Source organism: Eurypyga helias, unplaced genomic scaffold (assembly GCF_000690775.1).
Source record: "Eurypyga helias isolate BGI_N326 unplaced genomic scaffold, ASM69077v1 scaffold24268, whole genome shotgun sequence".
NCBI classification, from domain to species: domain Eukaryota; kingdom Metazoa; phylum Chordata; class Aves; order Eurypygiformes; family Eurypygidae; genus Eurypyga; species Eurypyga helias.
In genome coordinates, this window is record NW_010269223.1 from 2,961 (window position 1) to 23,122 (window position 20,162).

At 46.1% G+C, this 20,162-nt stretch overlaps 2 protein-coding genes across 2 annotated transcripts; one reads left to right on the top strand and one right to left on the bottom strand.

Moving 5' to 3' along the window:
- Window positions 1-572: 572 nt before the first annotated feature.
- LOC104514376 (alpha-fetoprotein-like) lies at window positions 573-11,668 on the top strand (the record flags this gene model as incomplete). The annotated part of the gene is given in 12 exon segments (XM_010158036.1): window positions 573-708; window positions 1,562-1,764; window positions 2,274-2,421; window positions 3,269-3,366; window positions 3,886-4,015; window positions 4,605-4,819; window positions 5,142-5,274; window positions 5,904-6,024; window positions 7,216-7,337; window positions 7,754-7,977; window positions 8,819-8,996; window positions 11,645-11,668. Coding segments are annotated over 12 exon segments (1,732 nt in total), but the record flags the coding sequence as incomplete, so codon positions are not given.
- Window positions 11,669-14,698: 3,030 nt separating this feature from the next.
- Window positions 14,699-19,921, bottom strand: RASSF6 (Ras association (RalGDS/AF-6) domain family member 6). Its single transcript, XM_010158035.1, has 7 exons — window positions 19,834-19,921; window positions 19,242-19,426; window positions 18,761-18,862; window positions 17,303-17,354; window positions 15,956-16,074; window positions 15,766-15,863; window positions 14,699-14,774 (listed from the first exon to the last, which is right to left on the bottom strand). Exons 1-7 carry the CDS (start codon window positions 19,919-19,921, stop codon window positions 14,699-14,701), a joined length of 720 nt encoding a protein of 239 aa, XP_010156337.1.
- Between the last annotated feature and the right edge of the window lie 241 nt (window positions 19,922-20,162).

Consider the following 20,162-nt stretch of genomic DNA (forward strand, 5'->3'; position numbering starts at 1 on the left):
TTCCTCCCCACAACACCTGAGCTAGGCAGGGAAATGAGACTGGCCCTATTATATTGTAGGTCAGAAACAAAGAGCTTCACATCCTCATACTTAAGTGAAATACAGTCTTACGCCCTCCCACTCCCAGTGCTAGTACCCAGGCACCAAATTATCTTTCTCACTATCAAAAAAAAGAAGGTATTTGATGAAGCATTTAGTAAATGAGGTTTTTTAACTCAAATTACCTTGTTTTTCAGAGGAAAAAAACAGCATTGGTCAACGTTTTTCTCAGCTGCAGGAGAACAATTTTAAAGCCATGTAAGTTGTCCAGGTAAAGCTTCTATTTGCAAAGTTTCTGCTACTGAACATCCTGGTGTCAGTTGGAAATGAACAGGCACCGTGAGCCAAACTCTCGCCTGCTTTGCCAGCCCACACCAACTCAGCCCGGGGTGACATGATGCTCTCCCTGTCTTGCACGTATATAATTAGTTTTTTAGGTATCCACGATCCTCTCCCCGTCTTGCACGTAAAAGTTATATAATTAGTTTTTTAGGTATCCAGCAACAGGTTTAATGCCGTGTGTTCTTCTCCAGCGCCATGATCATGTTTGCTCAGTACGTGCAAGGAGGCACGTTTGGCAAAGCCGTTAAAATGGTGGAAGATGTCACAGACCTTGCCAAAAGGTGTGCTGCCGCAGCCAGAGACAGCCCGGATTGCCTGAAGCCTTTGGTAAGCACATTTGTGCTTCTCACGTGGCAAATGTTTGGCCTTCTTGACTCTCTCTCCAGGCTCCCATCTATAAACCATCTCAGGCTAAGTGGAGGAGAACAAAGCCTCTCTCCTCCCCCCACCCCAAATAGCACAGCATCTTTTGAAATCCTTGACCTGTCTCTTTCTGAAAGATGTTCAGCAAGTTGTGCTTTTATGGCTGGTGTAACAAAATTCAGAAGCCAAATTAGATATTTCTAGCAAATATGATGTTTATAGGCATTTCCTGCTCTCCATCAACTCACGTTCCTGGTTTTTGATGGTGTCTGCTCAAACATGCTTTTGGAGCTGGCAGAGTGAATCCTAAAACACCAGTGTCATGTGTGCTGCGGCTCACTTCTGATTTGTTAGACACGCTGACACAAACCCTGAATGAAAACAGTTCCCAGCTGAGGCGTGACTGACAGCTGGACTTGAGCACTGCTACCTGGTGAACAAGGAACAAGACACCTTCCATTGCATGAACCTGACGGAATGAGTCTGTGAAACACAGACCCTGCTAGGCTGCAACCCACAGTATGCAAACCGAACTAGTGCCTCGACTGTCATCACAAAAAAGGGTCTGAATGATGCTGTAAGTAATGAAATCCACGTCTGTCTTGGCCTAACAGTAGGTATCGGGGTCTGAGAAATCATCCCTTACAGGTTTTGGAGGTCAGTCGGGTTTTCACTGCAGTCAAAGCTGGAGGTAGAAGAGAAACCGTGAGTTTATGCAAGTCAGGGCTTGCTGGCTTAAATGAGCCTCCTCAGGGAGTGCACTGGAGTAACATGGAATCCTCCCACAGATTAATTTTTTTTTTCTAATTTTTCACAGGACAGGATTTTCCTTGATACAATATGCCAGGAGGAAAACCTTCCCAGGTTTACGGATTGCTGCGCTAAAAAGGATCCTGAAAGAAATGACTGCTTCCTCTCCCTTAAAAATTCATCCAGAGGGTTAATTTCTCCTTTTGAAAGGCCAGATGCTGAAGCTGCCTGCAAAAATCATTCCCAGCATCCACATGCAGTAACAGGATAGTAAGTATAGATCATAGATTCATTGCCTAGATGTGACGGTTATGAGCCTAGAGACAGCAAATGCAGTATCAAGCAGAAAGTTCAGCCTAAGTTTCTCTGTTTTTCTTCCTAATGTGAATTATTTGCATATTTCATCCAGCGGTAACTGTTGTTGTGCAAAGCCTGTTCTGTCACCTCCCGCCTTGGATATAGGTCCAAATGACAATCAATCCAGCCCATAGTATTGTATACTCTGTGTAAAAGACTCCTCTGGAACCAAGGGCCTCCCTTTAGTCCTTAAAAGCCCAGCAGATGTTTTCCTGCCTCTAAGACAGAACTGGCAGGGTTTGAGACTTCAATTTCCAGGAAAATGTCAGCCCCGTCAGGATTTTTCCAACTCCGCACTATACAGCTTGTCCTTACAACAGAACAACTACTCGTAGTAGCTCTCATTGTAATACCTGGCGGGTGCTGCCCCCTGCATGCACGGGCTTACTCCGAAACCAAAGGCATTTCTCTCCCGGTTTCAGTTTTATCTATGAGGTTTCCCGGAGGCATCCTTTCCTCTATGCCCCAACAATCCTTTCTGTCGCCATCCGGCATGAGGAGATGATGAAGAACTGCTGCAGAAGTGCTGGAGACCCCACTCATAACCCGGAGGAATGCTTTCGGAGACAGGTATGCCACAGAGGGTTTTGGGTTTATTCATGTGCAGCCGGGGACTCTCTTATAGCTGAACAAATACCGAAGCACAGATACCAGCCATTTCTTTTGCAGCATCTGAGCCTGATCTTAGAATTCAATCCCACTGACATCAGGTGAAATCAGACTTAAATGCTCTCTTGGACTGTAGCCTGAACTCCTGAATGAAAATGCTGACTGTGGGGTGTCAGGCAGATTTAGCTGTACAGGGAGCCCAAGGCAGACTCCACGCCCCATGACAGCATCATCGCCCACCCCAACGCTGCTACAGGCACCAGGTTTGTCCTAAGGCTGCCGAGAGAGGACGTGGTGCTGTGCACAGGGCAGAAATCTGATTTTGTTGTCCCGTCGAGAGCCCCCATGACACAGCTGACTGTCCGAGCGTTCGCCAGACAGAAATTCAGAGCACGTGACCAGTGCAGAAATTCAGAGCAAACTACCTGTAATGCTGGAAAATAAGCACGGACAGCCTGCTCCCGCTGAATACGCCTTTCGTGCAGCTTGGCTGGGCCACAGGTGATGGTACAGTTTGACGTGACCTCACAGCAGTGCAAATCCTGTCACGTAGCTCCTAGGTGACCATTTCTTCCCCGCTGTTAAAAACACTGAACTTTTGGCTAAAAGGGCTCTGGCTTTTCCCAGAACAGTGCTGGTGACTAAGTAGCAAGCACAACACTTAGTTCATATGGCAGCTTGGACAGCAATTTTCTTCCACTATTAAAAAAAATCTCCCTTTAAAAAACTGTCACCACAGTAGTTTTCAGTGTAAAGCATTGTCTTTCCTTGTCTTCCTCTTTCACAGTCTGCATCTTCTTTCCACCAGGCACCAAAAGTGGTGAAGCCAGTAAAAGAAGATGGCCTGAGGCAGGAACACACATGTGGGATCTTGAAGAAGTTTGGAGAAAGGACCTTAAAGGCTCTGTGAGTGTTCCTTTGCTGCGGGTGGCTCCACGGCTGCACGCAGTACAGTCACCCCGAATGCCGGCCGCGTCCGTTCCATGTGCCGGTCACTAGTAGCATCCTACGAGACATACGGATTAGGAATGAAAGCTGAGGCTTGGCAGCAGACTGATTGCAAACTGCCACTGGATTTCACAGTCTAAACCCAAAGTGTGACAGGAACGCATCTCTCCGTGATGAAAGTTAGAGTGAGCAAAACACAGCGCATCTCTTCTAACCATTTCTGACACCAGGTTGCTCCTGTAACTTCATGCTCACCTGCCACATTCCCTTCCACCATCCCACACTGAAATTCCCCTAGGATCCTTAGATAACTGAAAACCTCAGCTATTGGCTTCAAGGGACTTTAATTTTAATTTCAGTGGGAGCAGGGAAAGACCATTCCTGAGCAGTTTGTTTACCTCCTCCACAGAAAAACCATGATAGCTGTCGCAGTCTCACGCTGTGAATATAAACAATAACTGTTCTTCTCTGTTGTAGGAAACTTGCTCAGATAAGCCAAAAATTCCCTAAAGCTGACTTTGTTACCGTTAACAAACTTGTGCTGGATATTGCTCAGATGCACAAGGACTGCTGCCGTGGCGATATGCTGGACTGTATGCACGATAGGGTAAAACTCATTTAACATTTATATGGTTGCAGAAATTGAATGCTTTTTTTTGGTTTTCTTTTCAGATACTTTTTTCTCCTGCGCTTTGCTGACTGCTTTCCAAAACTGGAGTTTAGGTCTTCCATTTCAAAACCTGGTTGATCTTCCCATCTGACTGTCCCTGCTGTGAAGTCATCAGCAAGGGCAGAAAGATCGCTTGTAACTAAAATGGCCCAGCACTGTTTCAGCAGATTTGGTCGCAGCTCCGAGCTGCACCACGTGTTTTCTGCCCAGCTTTCATCAGAACACGTCTGCCCATCCCCTGTTCTCTGCCTTCTTCTGACATGCCAGACCCATTTATCTCACCGCTTGTCCGTGGTCTCTAGCTGGACAGCCGGCATTGGGTTTAGGTGGTCACCTGGTAGCACCCACCAAAGGGCAAGCAAGGAACTGCTGCAAATAGGTCAACAGGACTTCAACCTTCTCCCTTGTTCTGCCAGACAAGCCACCTCTTCTCTTTGGGAGTCACCTTCTCGGGCTGTAAAACGGAGCTAAAAACACTGATTGAGAAACAAAAGACCAAGAAAAAAGACCTTTTTTTTCTTTACAGGAAGAGATTCTACACTACGTCTGCACCAACCAGGACATCATATCCAGTAAAATTAAGAAGTGCTGTGAAAAGCCTCTGTTACAACGAAGTGAATGCATAATTAATGCAGAAAACGATGACAAACCTGCAGACCTGTCACCCCACGTCAGGGAATTTATAGAGGACAAAGGAGTGTGTGAACGTTTTGCCCAGGAAAAAGATACACACTTAGCCAGGTAATGTGGGCCTTCCTCTACTCCACTATTTTGCTGTTTCAATTCTTGGGTCAAAAGATGACCATTTGGACGTTAAAGTCCAGCTCATCAGCCTCAGATTTGTCTGCTCTGTGAGCCCAAGGCATGGGATCCTATGCAAGTTGGTCTGAGCAAAACATGGCTCAACCCTAGAAGGTATGGAATGGGAACAAAGGCAGGATAGGGCACGATTGTCCTCAAACAAAACCATTCCAAACACTCCCCTGCTGTCCTTACCATCCTGACCTTTACCAGGGCAGTTGTTTTGGCTTATCTCTAATTCCTGGTACTCCACATATTGCAGGTTTCTGTATGAATATTCCAGGAGACACCCCGAATTTTCTGCTCAAATGCTTTTAAGAATTGGTAAAGGATATGAAGACCTGCTGAAAGAGTGCTGCAAACCCGGCGCTCCAGGCGACTGCTGCCGCAGAGGGGTGGGTGCCGTCAGGCTTCACGCAACACGCAGGCAGATTCAAGCACACGACCACGTGACTGGTTCTGGCCAAATACCGACTGTCCCTGCTCCAGGTCTAGAGTGAGGACCCACAGCTCCTGTAACAAACCCAGTAAATACTATGATGCCCAACCGATTCCCATATGGAAAAGCACCAGCAGAGCTTTCGCAATCTTCAGTTGCAAAACTGAACTCCCCGAGACGCTGGGGAAAGGGATGGAGCCAACATCTCTGTGAGCTCTGCTCTCGCTGGGTCTCCCTAGCAGTGCCAGTTGCCCACTTGTAAATGCAAAAGGCGGTTACGGTTACTCTCTCAGATAAAGACACGGGTGTTGTGACTACCTGGTTAGGAGTCACCCTGCCTTTCTCACCCAGCTGTCCACCGGGGATAAAACATTAAATATTTCAAGGTGACTGAGCTGATTTCCCACTTCCAAGCAGTTTATAGAGGTTTCAGGCAGACGAGAACTTTGTAACGGAATTATGAATGGGTGGTATGTATCAGGTGAGAGGCAGCTGTACATACCAAGGCCTTACCACAAGGCAATAGAGCACTCTGCATTGCCCCCATATAATGACTCCTCAAATTAATTAAATTTTTTTTTTCAGGAGGAAGAACTGAAGAAACATATTTATGAAACAGAAACTGTCATGAAGACAAGCTGTGACATTTACAAGGAGAAAGGAGATTACTATTTCCAAAACGAGTATTACTTTTCTCTTTGCTTATGTTACTCCTGCACCAGCCAGGCACAACTGTGGCTGGAGTAAAGCCCCACATGTCAAAAAAGCTAGGCTAAAAGACACCATTTCAGTATCTGGACCAATATATTAATGGCTTCTAGGATATTTTTTTTACCTTTTCCAAGACAAAGTTCCAGCCGCTCATGCGTTCTCCCCTTAACCCAACTCATGAAGCAGTGAAGTGACCACTCAATCAATCTCCAGTCCGTGTTTCCTATGATGTTCTTGCTTCATAGCTGCATTTTGAGCTGTGAGCTGTAACTCAAGGGCCATACATTTGGCCAAAAGACAGGTGCTGTGTCTTTTGCAAAAGACGTGTCTCCATCCAGCTCCTGCAGCAGATGTGAGCATTAGCAATTGCAACAAAAATCTCACTACGGTAGGCAGGGCAAAACCCGAGTAGCTGAACCACATGCTACACTTAAATGAAACATGCAGGCACAAGCCTCCTCGGGGAACTTTGGCTCTGATTTGCAATGTTAATGAGCACGTGCTTAACTTAACGTACAGGATCTCAGTGAAACCTCTAAACTGCTTACATACTTGCAGTTAGGCTTCTGCTAGCCTGCTTTGGGGAGATACCTCGGGCTTTTTGCACTCCCCAGCGTTTCTGATCTTTAAAAGACCTTTGGGACTCGAGGTTTCCAACAAACCTGGAGGGTGGCTTCTGCCTGCTCTACCTGTTGTTAAGGTTTTTCTGGCCACGATGGTTAATAAGCACAATTTTTTTAAAAAAGAAAAACAAAGTGAACTTTTTCGAGCCTATCTTCTGCCTTCATGTAGTCTGCCAAGAAGTCGCTCGAGTTCAGTTTTGCTCTCAGACAAGCTCCCAACACTCCCAGGGAAACAAGTAACACAACAAAACCACATGGCCCACCAACGCACAACCGTCAGCGTTACCCTTAACTGTGTTTAGCCTGGTAAGAGCCTGCTGGGAAAAAGGAGAGCGCTCCAACAAACAGCACGCTTACACTTGCCCCCGTGAGTTTATAAAAACCAGGTGTAGTCCTGCTCTTGTGCTAATGAGAGATCCGTGGGGTTTGGCTGGAGCTTTACACAGGCGAAGGCAGTGACTGGCTCACTGCTGCCCGGTGCAGCAAACCCACCAATATCGATAATTATCATTTCAGGCTTCTCATGAGCTTCACCAAGAAGATGCCTCAGCTGACATCTGCAGAGCTGATAAAATTCACCAAGCAAATGACTACAATTGGCTCCAAATGCTGCCAGTTAAGCCAGGACAAGCTACTGCCTTGTGCCGAGGAAAACGTGAGTATTTCCCTTCTGTACCTTGGTCTGGCTTTTTCCTGAAACTCTTCCATAAATTGTGCTGCCAGCAGGGTCCAGCCAATCCTCCAGCCGCCTGTTTGCACGACATCACCTTTACAAAAGCAGCCCAACCAACCCACAGAAATCCTGCTGATGAAAACAAATCAAACGCAAGCGTGGTTTTATGAAGAAATCACATCATTTCAATGTGAAGGGGCAGTCCCTAAAACCGCATATACATATTTATTCTGAAAAAGCTGAGCCTTCTCTGCACTTGCAAAAGTCAGCATTCAGTGGTCATATAAACTGTTATCTACCTTACAAACAAGGTTTAATTTAAATTCTCAGTTATTTCTTATAGTTTTACTAAGAGCAGTGCAGATTTCAGGGATTTTTGAAAATGAAAAAATAACGTAAAATTGGTTTTTTCACCTCTCTTGGTAAAGTTGGATCTCGTGCTTGGAGAAATATGTAGAAGACACCTGAGCGACCCTATCAACCCCGGAGTTTGCCACTGCTGTAGCAGCTCCTACGCTCTTCGGAGGCCATGCATGGGGAAACTGGAAATTGATGAGAATTATGTGCCCTTATCGCTGACTCCTGGACTGTTCACTTTCCATGAAGACTTGTGTACAACCGAAGAGGAAAAGCTACAGCACAAGAAGCAGGAGTAAGACTACTTTTTTACTCTGGCACCCCTGTCTTTCTTATCCTTATCCTGTCAATGCTCACCTTGTCCTTGTTCTGTAATCCACCAACAATGCTCACCTTTCCCTTGTCCTTGTTCTGTAATCCACCATGGAAAACCAGCCATGCACCCCTCCACCAAACTCCTTTCCTTTCCTCTCATGCTAGTCCCAGGTTTTTCTTCTATCTGGTTCAATCTGTATTCACCTGCCTTACGTGAGGACAAAGTCATTTTCAGAGGCAGGTGGCTGCCCTGGTATATACACCACCAGAATGGAAGTAATGGGTGTCCAAAGTGAGTTCGGATAATCACGCCCTCCCACCGTCCTTTAAAGGAACTGCACAAGGCACAGCACAAAAAGGCACCAGAAGAACAGGGAAGTTCTGCCTGAAGTCCTGCGGGACTTTTACGGCTTAATTAGGGCTCATTTCCCAGAAAAGGAAAGCCTATGCATTTCTCCTTATCCCATGCGCTCCTTCAGTCTCTGAAAAGCTCTGGTGCTTGGTTGCCTTGGTCAGAGACAACTTGCATGCTGGCCCCACACTCCACTGTCACCACAAGAAAAAAACCCAACTCTCTGGCCCTGCATTTGTGCTGTGGTGAACCCATGCTGTCCTGGACCCTCCGGAGCGGCGCGCAGCACAGAAACCATCTGTGTGGGTCACCCACGGATAGTCCAAAACTGAGCGATGGTATTTTATTTCAACGGGGAACGTTGAAATAAAATCTTTGCTCCATGCTGCAGATACATAGCTGGGTGGTGAATAAAAATGAAAAAAGAGGCATCAAGGAGGTGGGCAGAAGCACAAGAGGGACGTTGCAGGACTTGCCTCCCGGCTTCACAGGGCTTGCGTTGCTTTCCTTGCAGGATGCTCATCACCCTCATCAAATACAAGCCCCAGATCACACAGGAGCAGCTGACCTCCGTCACAGCAGCCTTTACTGCCATGAGGGAACAGTGCTGCAAAGAAGAAAACCCCGAGGCCTGTTTTGTGAAAGAGGTATCGTTTCTGTTCTCACCCGCACATGCTGAATCAAAACGGGAATGCAAGGGCATACATTTCTCCATTAAGCAGGAAACCCAAAGCCTGACTAGCCAGAATTCCTGCAGTTAGGTTTCCGAAGACAACCCCTGTTGCCTGCACCAGTAGACACGTGTACCGCCGGAGAACGTACCCACTTAGTCTTGTGGTTATGCGCAGCAATTTAGAGGTGCAGAGCTCAGCTGCCTCTGTCGCTTCTGGGGAGTCGCTGCTGGCACATGGGCGAAGGTCTTTCTCTGGCTAACAGGTCTTGACTGAATTTCTCTTGAGTTCCTCTGCAATAGGGAGAGAAAAGATACATTCAGATTTCAGGTCAAAACATTTTCCCTGTTTATTCTTCCCACCTCTGTTTTCCTCCTGTCTTTCCTAAGTTGCTTTAGCTCACTGAACATCATACTGCAGAGCTACTTTGGCTTCTCTTTACCCTCCAGTAAACCTGCTTTTGCCTACTTCTCATTTCTCTCTCCTCAATATATCCCTCAACTGAACTTTAACTAGCCCTCCAGAACCTTGAGCCTTGTGCTCCCTTTTCCTAAGTCTTTGCCTTACTTTGCTTTAAATGATGAAATACAGAAGATTCTCTTTCATTAATATGAAATTGCCACCTCTGAAGACACCCAAACAGCCTATCTGCAAAGAAGCATTCCACTACCTCTTCCTAGCAGAACTGTATCTCGGTGTTTTCCAGCCAACCCCAAACCTTCTAAAGCAATCTGAGCTGAGCAGGAAAGGCAAAGCCTGTATTGCACATGGCCATATCCGCACACGCGCTCTGCACATACCTTGTTCGTACACAACTTGCAAAGGTTATAAAACATTGCCTACTGCCACCATACGCGCTTAACTTGTCCAGAAAACCACCATCTTCCTGATGCTATTGCTCATATTCTGCTTTTCTTTCAGGGTCCAGTACTTATAAAAAGAAGTGAAAAAATGTTGTCAGCATAAAGAGCTTGCATGGCATGTTGGAAGATAGTTGCTGAATGACAGGAAGTCACACCAACTTACCAGTGAGCATCTCTCTTCTAAATGGTCATGAAGCATAAACAGGAACCTATGATCTTTCATAGTGTAGAAAACTATGTTGTGGCTCTTTACTCCCAAATCTAATGACGTCATGTCGGATTACACCAGCTACAGTTCTGCCACTGTCCGATCTGCCGCTCCGAACAGGGTAAAAGAGGTGCCTCAGAATGAAACATCAAACTTCTCCATAGAATCTGCCGAGCCGTGGAACCGCAGGCCCCGTCTGATGCAGAGCCCAGCTACCCTGACAATCGAACGTGTTTATCCGCTGTATTCCGAGGGGGGAAAAAACCTGCAAACTTCATCTCTGGTTCCTGTCACTTTGATTCAAAATGATCAAGGATATGTAAAATTTAAACCAAAGCAAGTAACTTAAAGCCAGTTGAAGTCTGGAGAGAGGGTGCGTCACCTTAAGGAAATCCACCGAAAAAATCCGTCAAATGGAGGGAAATTCAGGTTTTAGATGTGACCGCCATCTTGTGTTATGGAATATTATTTTACTTATACTAAATAGTCACAGATGCCAAAAAAAAAGGAAGGTGTTTAAAATCTTAAGCTTACGAAGCATAAACTAAAATGAGATCGTTAAGAAAATCTGGCTGTAATCACATCTAAATTATTTTTCGATCACCAAATAATTCTTTATCGTTTTTACAGCACTGTCCTTGAAATACAATACATGCATTCGCTAACAGGGGCTGCTCCAGCGGAGTTGTAAAGTTGCCCTTAAGCACAAAGATTATCTTGGGCATCCTGAGGAGGGTGTGAAAGAAGAAACAGGAGCAAAATGCCATGGAAAGGAGAGAAAATGAACTGCAGAAACACGTGCTCAGCACAGGCAAGGTTAGTGAAAGCGCTGGGAGGCTGCCAGATTTACACTCCAGGAGGTCTGACATACAAACAGATTTTGGAGTTTTATTTTCTTGTTACATTAAAAGAAACGCAAAGGCAGGTTAAAAATCGCAGTTAAATCGCAGTACTAAAAGAAATATTTTTTCTGGAAGCCTTTGGCTCAGAGGAAGAGACACCCAGGTACCCGATTATTTCGGTGGCTGTCCCTAGCAGTACTTACCTTAGGAGCATTTCAAAATATCTGCAGGAAAAAGAACAATTGCCCAAACAAACGTCCCATAAAATGCAAACCCAGCTTAAACTATTACCGTCAGAGAGGAGGCTTCAGTCAGACTGGAGAGGTCGACCAAATTGAGTCCCATCGGAATCTGTCTTGTGTATCCTCCTAGGCAATGTTTTCATTAAGGATATAAATAACAAGGAGAAAACCCATTAATTAGATATGTGGCTGACAGCAAAAGGGAGACACACTGTTGTAAATCCCTTAGCAACATTTTAAATGTCAAAATCATTCTTGGCAAATTAGAGAAATAGCCTAGAAAAAAACAGCTACGTTCCACGAGGACAAATTTAACCCCTGACATGGGTGTAATTAAGCTGCTGCAGCATTTCAGTACAGGAGAACTACTCGTTAGGGAGTTGTGTGGATAACAACGCAGTCATCACAAATCACAAGCTGACTAAGAGTCAGCTGCTAATTAAAGTCTAACGTCGTGCTTGTGTACCAGGGGCGTAAGCAGAACAACAGCTAAGACAGAAGAACAAGCCATGTAACACTTGGATCCTGGTTTCATTTCCCAGACCTCTGGTAAGGACTTGGCTGGAGCATTAGGACAAATCTGAGGTCCCTCACTTCAGAAAACATTTCACTGAAAAGAGAACAGCAGTAACTATCGACTGTCCATAAACACGAAAAGGAAAGCCAAAATAGACTGGGGTCACCTGGTTTAATAAGGAAGGCCGCAGGAACTTGGAAACCTTCACATACCCGAGAAGATTGATCCCAGGAGAAAAAGCAGCCAGTTGGTGCCTGGTAAGGGGAGCGAAGCACCTGGATGGACTGTTTAGGAGAGGAGGGGAGCTGTGGGCAACACTAAAATATTTCACTTTTTCACCCAAGTGTCAGTGGCTTTTTCAGTGCCAAACCAATGATTATATGGCCACCTTGGGCTTCTCTTAGTGCTCTGCTCTCTTAAGATTTTATGTTCTGACAGAGATCAGTCTTCTGGAATCGGGGTGGGTGATTTGCATTTTCAGCTTCTTATTTTTGAAATCCAATGATGACTTTGGGTTTTTCTTGGTAGTTCAAATTCATACTCTGATCGCTGCCTTTAGAGTTAAAAGCTCAGGCTCCAAATTCAAAAGCAACCCCCATTTCCTCTGTCATTTCTGTTTTCCGTTGCTGTGTTACCTTGAATATCCAACAATCCTTTGGAATAAATTCTTCCCCTGTTCTTGTCCGCATTTTCCTGCAACGACTCATTCAAACCGGCACAGCAACCACAAAGGACTAACACCACAGTGAAGTCTCACTTCTATTTCCCTAGTCCTTTAGACCCAGCAGACTCTAGATAATCTGTCCTGTGGTCCGTAGTTATTTTCCAGCATCCTTCAGTCCCAATTCTGCAGGACAAGTGAAATAGAAAGGGTTCAAGTATTTAACATCAGGTGGTGGCAAAAATGGCTCATTCTGGGAATTCTGTATATACAGAGGGCTGGAGAATCTACTTGAAAACACTTTTTCCACACGGTCTGTGCATTGGTTTCTTCTTTAACCTCAGACCAAGGAATTATGTATCCTTCATAATCCAATATTTTCATGCTGCACCTTCATACAACTACTCAAGCATTCTCCAAACTGGAACACGCACCAGAAATTGCCGACTCCACGTCGGAATGTTTCAGTGCTTTTTCCTGGTCTAAATGAGAAGCAGGTGCCGCAGCGTGGGCAGCGATCCCCGTAGCGCTTGCCAGTCTCTAATGAGCGCAGACCACCTTACTGCCCTGCTCATGAGCTCCAGCTACCAGAATATTGCTTTCCAAATGGTTTCTGATTTGCTCCTTATCGTAATTGAAGGAGAACAAAGCCAGAAATGCAGGCAGAGAGGTCTGTTCCTACTCCGACTCCAGCACCATTCCCATAGCGCTTTGCTACAGCCAGCTGGTGCTTGGAACACGCCTGGTCCCAGGGAACAAAACACCCCACCCAGGACACTGCTGGAACAGCCACTGCTGCTGGGGTTGGGATACAAACTCCACCGAAATCTGACCTCCCCTTGCACGAGCAACTTGTGATGTTCCAGCGGGAGTTTCACACCTCCTAAACCGTGGCTAACATCTCCGGATGGGTCCCTGAGGAAATCTCAGAGGCACTTGTGTGCATGCTTCTGCTCCTTCAAGGAACCTGTATTTGCACCTCTAAGGCATCTTGACTGCTGAAGTGTTGTTATTTCTCCCCTCCGCGCTCCCTTGGCCATGACTCTCTGCCTGGGCAGGATGATAATAGACTGTACGTTAAAATAAACCCCCTGTCCCAGCCCCAACAGCTTCAATTAGCACACGGAGCTTTCTTTTTAAATGACCATCCAAGCAACATCATCTCAGGCAGCGTGAAGTTTTTCACACTTGATTTATTCCACACGGTTTCTAGGCCACGTTTTCTGCATGTTGACTCCCTCCCTCTCACAGTGTTTGTCTCGTTACCTGCGTAAGCCAAAGGTAGCCGAAGCAAAACACAGATACCACTTACGAAAGACAAACTAATACAGGAGGGCAATTAATTGTGCACAAATTGGATTTTATTTACATCTCTGCAATCTGAGCTTTAATATTCAGCACGACTCAGCCAGACAGGACCCGACAGCTGGCTACTGTACAGTGCGCTGCGGCCAGACTGCACCGAACCTGGGGCTGTGGGAATGCTGCCAACCCAACCCCACCACGGCCGAGTTGTTCAGCCTCTCTCACTGAATCCTTCTCATTTCCATCTTCAAATACCAAACACAGGAAGTAACAGGGAACCATTTGTTTCAACAACAAAAAATGCTGAGGTGCCTTCCAGGACTCAGTCAAGCAGATGCAACAGTAATTAGTGAGCGTGCTTACTTCGCAGTTCATATTTCACGGCTAGATTCCCTCTTATGTTTAAGAGCTGAGTAGCTATCAAGTGGGAGGTTTCCACTGGTGTTTTTCTAACTGCAGCTCAAAGCTGAAGCAAGTTAGGCATCTGCCAATCTGAAGCCAGTGGGATTTCAGCTGGCGACTGCACAGGTGGTTTTTTCCTAAGTGAAAAGCCTGGCTGCAGCCTTAGCTGCATACATACCTTTTGCCACTTATCTCTACTGAAAAAGCTTCCTCCTAGGATAATCCAGCTTTTCTCTAATAGGAAAATCAAGTATATGGTTTTCCTTCTATTTCCTGTACAAGTAACATACTGGTTATTGCAATATTTTTCTAATATGCTAGACTTTTGCTTATGAGTAAAGGAGTAGGTTTTAAAGCCTTGTGCTTTACACAGGATTTCCTCTCCCTGTCTTAAGTTCCAAGCTAGATTCAGCATCTGTCTTTCTGGGGATCTAGTGCATCTTCCTGCGTGGTTCCCAACTTGTATTCCAGAGCTGTAGAGGAGCGGCTTCCGTTTCAGTTGCGCAACGACCAAGAGAAACTTCAGCACCGAACACCCCTGTGCTTTAAGTGCCCTTCGCTCACGGCCCATCCACGCAAGCATACTGACTTCCCTCCAGCCAAGGTGGTGCTGGGCTCTCTGCAAGAGGCCATCCGCGTCAAACAGTAGTCTCTGTTTTTTTAACAGTTCGACTGTGAAGGTGCTGGCATATCATACTCTTCTCCTTTAGGTACCTGAGATTGAGGAGGGAGGGAAATAAAAATGCCTTTGAGTAATACAGAATCTTGCAAAAAGTCAACCCAAATTCTAACGTGCTAGTTGAATGGCTGAAAAACGCTGTAACAAAATCTTTCCCGATAGCAAATGGCAATCGGTGTTTATTTTTTTTGTTTACATTTCCTGGCCACTTCAATTCAAAGTGATTATCAGCCCGTGGTTTAATAACAGATCCACAGCTGGCACAGCCACTGCTTTTGACCTCAGGACTCTCATATGTGTTCGGAAATACCGGGGCAGGTCTAACTTGTACCCGTGGTACATTTTGAGCTACCATCAGAAGAACTCATGCCATTGTCAGAAGTGAAGTTTTAAAGGGACGTGCAGTATTTGGCACTGACGTAGCTCAAACACTACGCTACCTAAACAGCGCCACAGTATGTACCACGTTTATACCTTCCAAGGAAATAAACAGCAGCAAGTAGAAACTGAGGAAACAGCCTAAGGCTCGGAAGACAAACAAAGTCAACAGAAATCACAGAATCATAGAATCACAGAATGGTTTGGGTTGGAAGGGACCTTAAAGACCATCTGGTTCCAACCCCCCTGCCATGGGCAGGGACACCTTCCACTAGACCAGGTTGCTCCAAGCCTCATCCAGCCTGGCCTTGAACACTTCCAGGGATGGGGCATCCACAACATCTCTGGGCAACCTGTTCCAGTTGAATCACCTTGAAGGTCCAATCACCTTGAAGGTCCAAATTTCCTGGAAAGATATCCCCATGTGTATGCAGTCAGTATTTACTCTGGAATCTTTAACAGCACAGCCTCTCTGGGTAAGCAGAATATAGAAGGGATTACAAATCCCACCAAGTTTCACTTAGGTAGCCACAGCGCAGTGTTCTAACTGCACTTGGCTACACAGACGCATTCACCTCCTAAGCCAACCCTTCACTATAAATATTCTCCTGGACTCAAAATGAGCTCACTCACTTGACTTCAACTTACCTTGCAATTGTCTGTTGTATCTCCTGTTCTTCTTCTTTGTTTATTCTGTGCAGAATCGATTCCAAAAAAGGAAGGTGAAACTGAATATACTGAGCAACCTATCAAGAAGATGACAAGAAATGCACATTAGCAACTGTGCTAATTGGGAAAAATACCTACCATGAGCAATTAGAACTGATGATATACGTACGTCGCTGCTGATCTCTTCCACATCCCTGTCCATGAGAAAAAACTTGGCAATCTTCTCCGAGGGCCCCTGCAAGAGCCTGTGCAGTAAGGGAACATCTCCACTCCTCAGCTGCTTCTTTTCTGGGGTTCACAGGAAACATCATGATGCACAGAACATACAACAGTGCCTCTAGGTACCCCATGCAGTCAGTGGGCTTTTTTTTTGAGAAAGATCGTACATTGGACTGATGTGGGATTATTAGTTACCTAAACAAGTCATAGATTCATAGAAAGAATCACAGAACGGTTTGGGTTGGAAGGGGCCTTAAAGACCATCCAGTTCCAACCCCCTGCCATGGGCAGGGACACCTTCCACTAGACCAGGTTGCTCCAAGCCTCATCCAGCCTGGCCTTGAACACTTCCAGGGATGGGGCATCCATGGCTTCTCCCGGCAACCTGTTCCAGTGCTTCACCACCCTCTCTGGGAAGAATTTCTTCCTGATTTCCAATCTAAATCTAGTCTCTTTTAAATTTAAAGCCATTACTCCCTGTCCTACCCCTTGTAAAAGGTCCCCCTCCATGTACTGGTCCCCCCACAGGCACTGTCGTCATCCCCTTCATGTACTGGAGGGCTGTTCTAATACATATTAACCTAATACATGCTAATAACTGTTTGCAGGAGGATGTGGCACTGTGCTTTTTCAAAGAAGTTGGTAGATGCAACACGAAGGATTTGCAATTTAGGAAGCCAAGGAAGCATTGAAGAGACTGCTCCCAGGCCCATCAGCTTGACCATGACTCCCTAAATCAAAATCTGCTTCAGAATTTTCAAATACCATTTCATCTCCATATTTTGACATTTCAGGTACTCTCTCCATCAGTTCTCTCTCCCATTCTTTCAGGTATTCCTTTTAATAAAGATCAAATTTGCTTTTCCCTGAAGAAATAGAGTAAGCTGTGTTGCAGAACTAAACATTTTCCACTGAAAAATTAGTACTTTTAACTAGGCATCTGCCCCCAGGATTGCCATCCAAAGCTGTCAAAATATCCCATGGCACTTCCAGCGGGACATGGCATCCCACTGTTGCAGCCTGGCTGTGCAGGGCAAAGGTTAGAGCAGCAAAGCATCTTCAACACACCCTCCGAGTACAGGAAAAGTGGAGACTTGTTCAGCTGAACCAACCATGCCGGTAGCATGCTGAAAGCCCCCAGAACACAATTCCTCAGGTTCTCCTCTCCATCAGAGGCCCACACATCTCTAAGGGGTCTTCAGGAAAGCCAGAATGCCACCCTGAGCCCACACTGTCCCAACAGGGACAGATGCCTGGGATGAGCCCTGTCACTCCGAGTTAAGCCATCCACACTTACCTCCGGACACGTGGATAATGTAAAGCGCAAATTCGTGTGGGCTATTTTCTATCTGTCAAACACAAACAAAACGAAGTCTGGTCAGAGTGACTGATTCACAGTCCCAGCATTTCACTGTCCACAGATATTCCCTGTGCTTCTCAACCCAGATGTTTAAACCAAAGCCTGAGACTGGGATCTCGCCTGTGGAAACGTTAAAACATGCTGGATTTGGAGAAGACAGAAAGCTATGTTGCCAGGTTTGTGGTTCCTGTGCCCCACCAACCTCACAACTGCTCACATTACCATATTGCCCAAATCAGTAACAGACCCTCTTAGACAACACCAGATCTCATTCCGTTGGAGCACCCGTAACTACTGCGTACAACTTTCCTCTCAGGTGACTGGTGTAGCTGCAAGGGTATCACCATTCGGGTAAAACCCTGTGATCCCTTCCTATCCACCTGCCTGCACGACCACATTCAGAAGATAGTCCTTGTGAACACCTATATTTCAACTTACTCTCTTCAACTTTAACCTGCTCTGTAATTCCATTCATTATGTTATTATTCATACAAGTCAACAAGTTAACTTCTCGTTTTAGTACTACACTGCCAAGTCCTACTGATGGCATGAAGTAATTCTCCAAGAGCAAAGCCTTACGACAAGTTAAATGGAGAATAATCAGAACTTGTACACTGAGAAGATATGTAGAACAAAGATATTGGAGAAACACACAGCACCAGCGGTAAATATATTTCTGATAGGGTATAAGCATGTTAATAGAAGATGGAACAAAAGAAACCCCAAATGGGAAAAAAAAAGTAAATTCAGACATCACGGGACTGATCTTGAGTCCTCCTCGTTTTACTCTGACTTTCTGAAGGTTCCTATGTGCCTGGATCTAACAGAAGGTGTATCCCAGGCGCTTGGGCTACAAGAGAATTGGCTTTTGTGTTAAGCAAGGTACAGTTAGTAGCGCCCATCACTAGAGGGAAGCGCAGCCATGTGCATTAAACCACCATCCTTCCTCCGTGCTGCGGAATGCCCAACCTGCAGCAGCGTTTTCCACCCTGGGGCACGAGTTTACAGAGAGGCAGTTCTGCAGTTCATCCTTCACTGCACACCGTACCCCTTTTGATATATTGATACACCTACACTGATACCTTTTCTAGACACAAATAGCCATGAAACACTTGTAAAATGCAACCACCCCGCTGCTTACAAATGGCCCGTGTGGTTTTTCTAAGCACGGTCCCTCCCGGTTACTTCCTGCCTTTCGCACAGCACTGGTGTGACCCGCTCCAGTTGCCATTTCTCTAAGACAGCAGCGCTTAGGTCGGCAAACACGCAGAGTTACCTTAAACTTCCCAAGCAATTGCTCTATGACTTCTCTTGTTCTCATCATTTCTCTATGACAGCAGTGCTTACTTCGGCAAACACACAGCAGCACTTACGTTGGCAAACACGCAGAGTTACCTTAAACTTCCCAAGCAATTGCTCTATGACTTCTCTTGTTCTCATCTGGCTGTTTATTCTTATTTTGGTTTCTGATCCAAAAGCTGGAGTGAAAACCGATGTCTAGGAACAAAAGCAGCGGGAAGAGGGCATGAGCATGAGGACTCTGGTGATCAATGCTGGATTCAAAGGGACATAACGCAGCCGAGCTCTGGGCCGAGCAAGCTGTCGGGGTGCTGCCACTGTGGCCACAGAGCAGAGGGCGGGCGGTGCCCTCAGGAGAGCACCCCTGGCAGGCAGGACCACTGTGGACCTCCCTGTGCAGTGGCCATGCGCACCTGAACCCCACCTTCTGGAGCAGACCCCGAAAACAGACCCCAGAATGCTCAGTGACACCAGCCTGGCCATGCTGGGGGCGGTGGGGAGTGCCCCTCTTGGCTAAGGTCTGGAAGCTTGCTGGACACTTTTATCCATCCAGCAGATGAAAGACAAACATTCCTACCTCATAGTTGTAGAAGTGGCCGTTAATCGAAAACCTGCGAGTTTCTACTTCCATCCTGGCTATCATGGGGAGCTTGGTCCTCTTGTGCGCAGCCGCAGCGTTGCTGACGGCCCTGGGCAGGGTGGCACAATCATGTTCCTGCTCGCTCTTGGACTTCAGAGCGCGGGTTTCGTAACACGAGTAACCTGGACAAAACGAAACCCGCATCAGCGTGTGGTACGGCTGCTCTGCCCGCCCCCGCGGCACCCCCACCCCCACGCGAAGAAGCTTCTTGGTGGAGGGATTTTTTTTTAATTATATTTGGGTGGCTGGGGGAAGTGGGAGAGGAGCAAGGCATAGGCACACGACGTGGAGCAATAGGCTGCTATTTTCACTTCTCGGGAATGATTTCTGTGGTGAAAGCACGAGCACTTAGCAGTAGCCACTTGAAAAGTATCCTGCACAAACCAGTCATATGTCAGTGTGCGTGCAACAGATGTTAAACAGAGGCAGAAAGATTCCCCTTTTGTGTCAGGGAAAGCCTAACATGTCAGATCATTTTGGCACAGTCACAGAACATTTTTTTAGTGAACATTAGAGCACCGACACTAACTTGTCTCAAGGTTTGGCTTTTCTTCAGTAGACTTCAATGTCTCTCCGCTAATATGATGCAGATCATCAAATTCTCCCCAGCGTGTCATTCCCCTGAAATACCAAACATAAAGTTGCTTACTCCTTGTTAACTCAGTGATTTCAATTTATCCTGTAGCCAGGCTTCACATAGTACATTCCTATCCCTGTTCAAAACCTCCTAGAACACGACTACAGACTTCCATGTGGCATATGAAGCCGGTAACATCCGTTTCTGTCCCAGTGAAATTAGTCAGTAAAGTGTGGTACAACTAAGGATCCCAAGTGTAACACAATCCCACTTAGACCCTG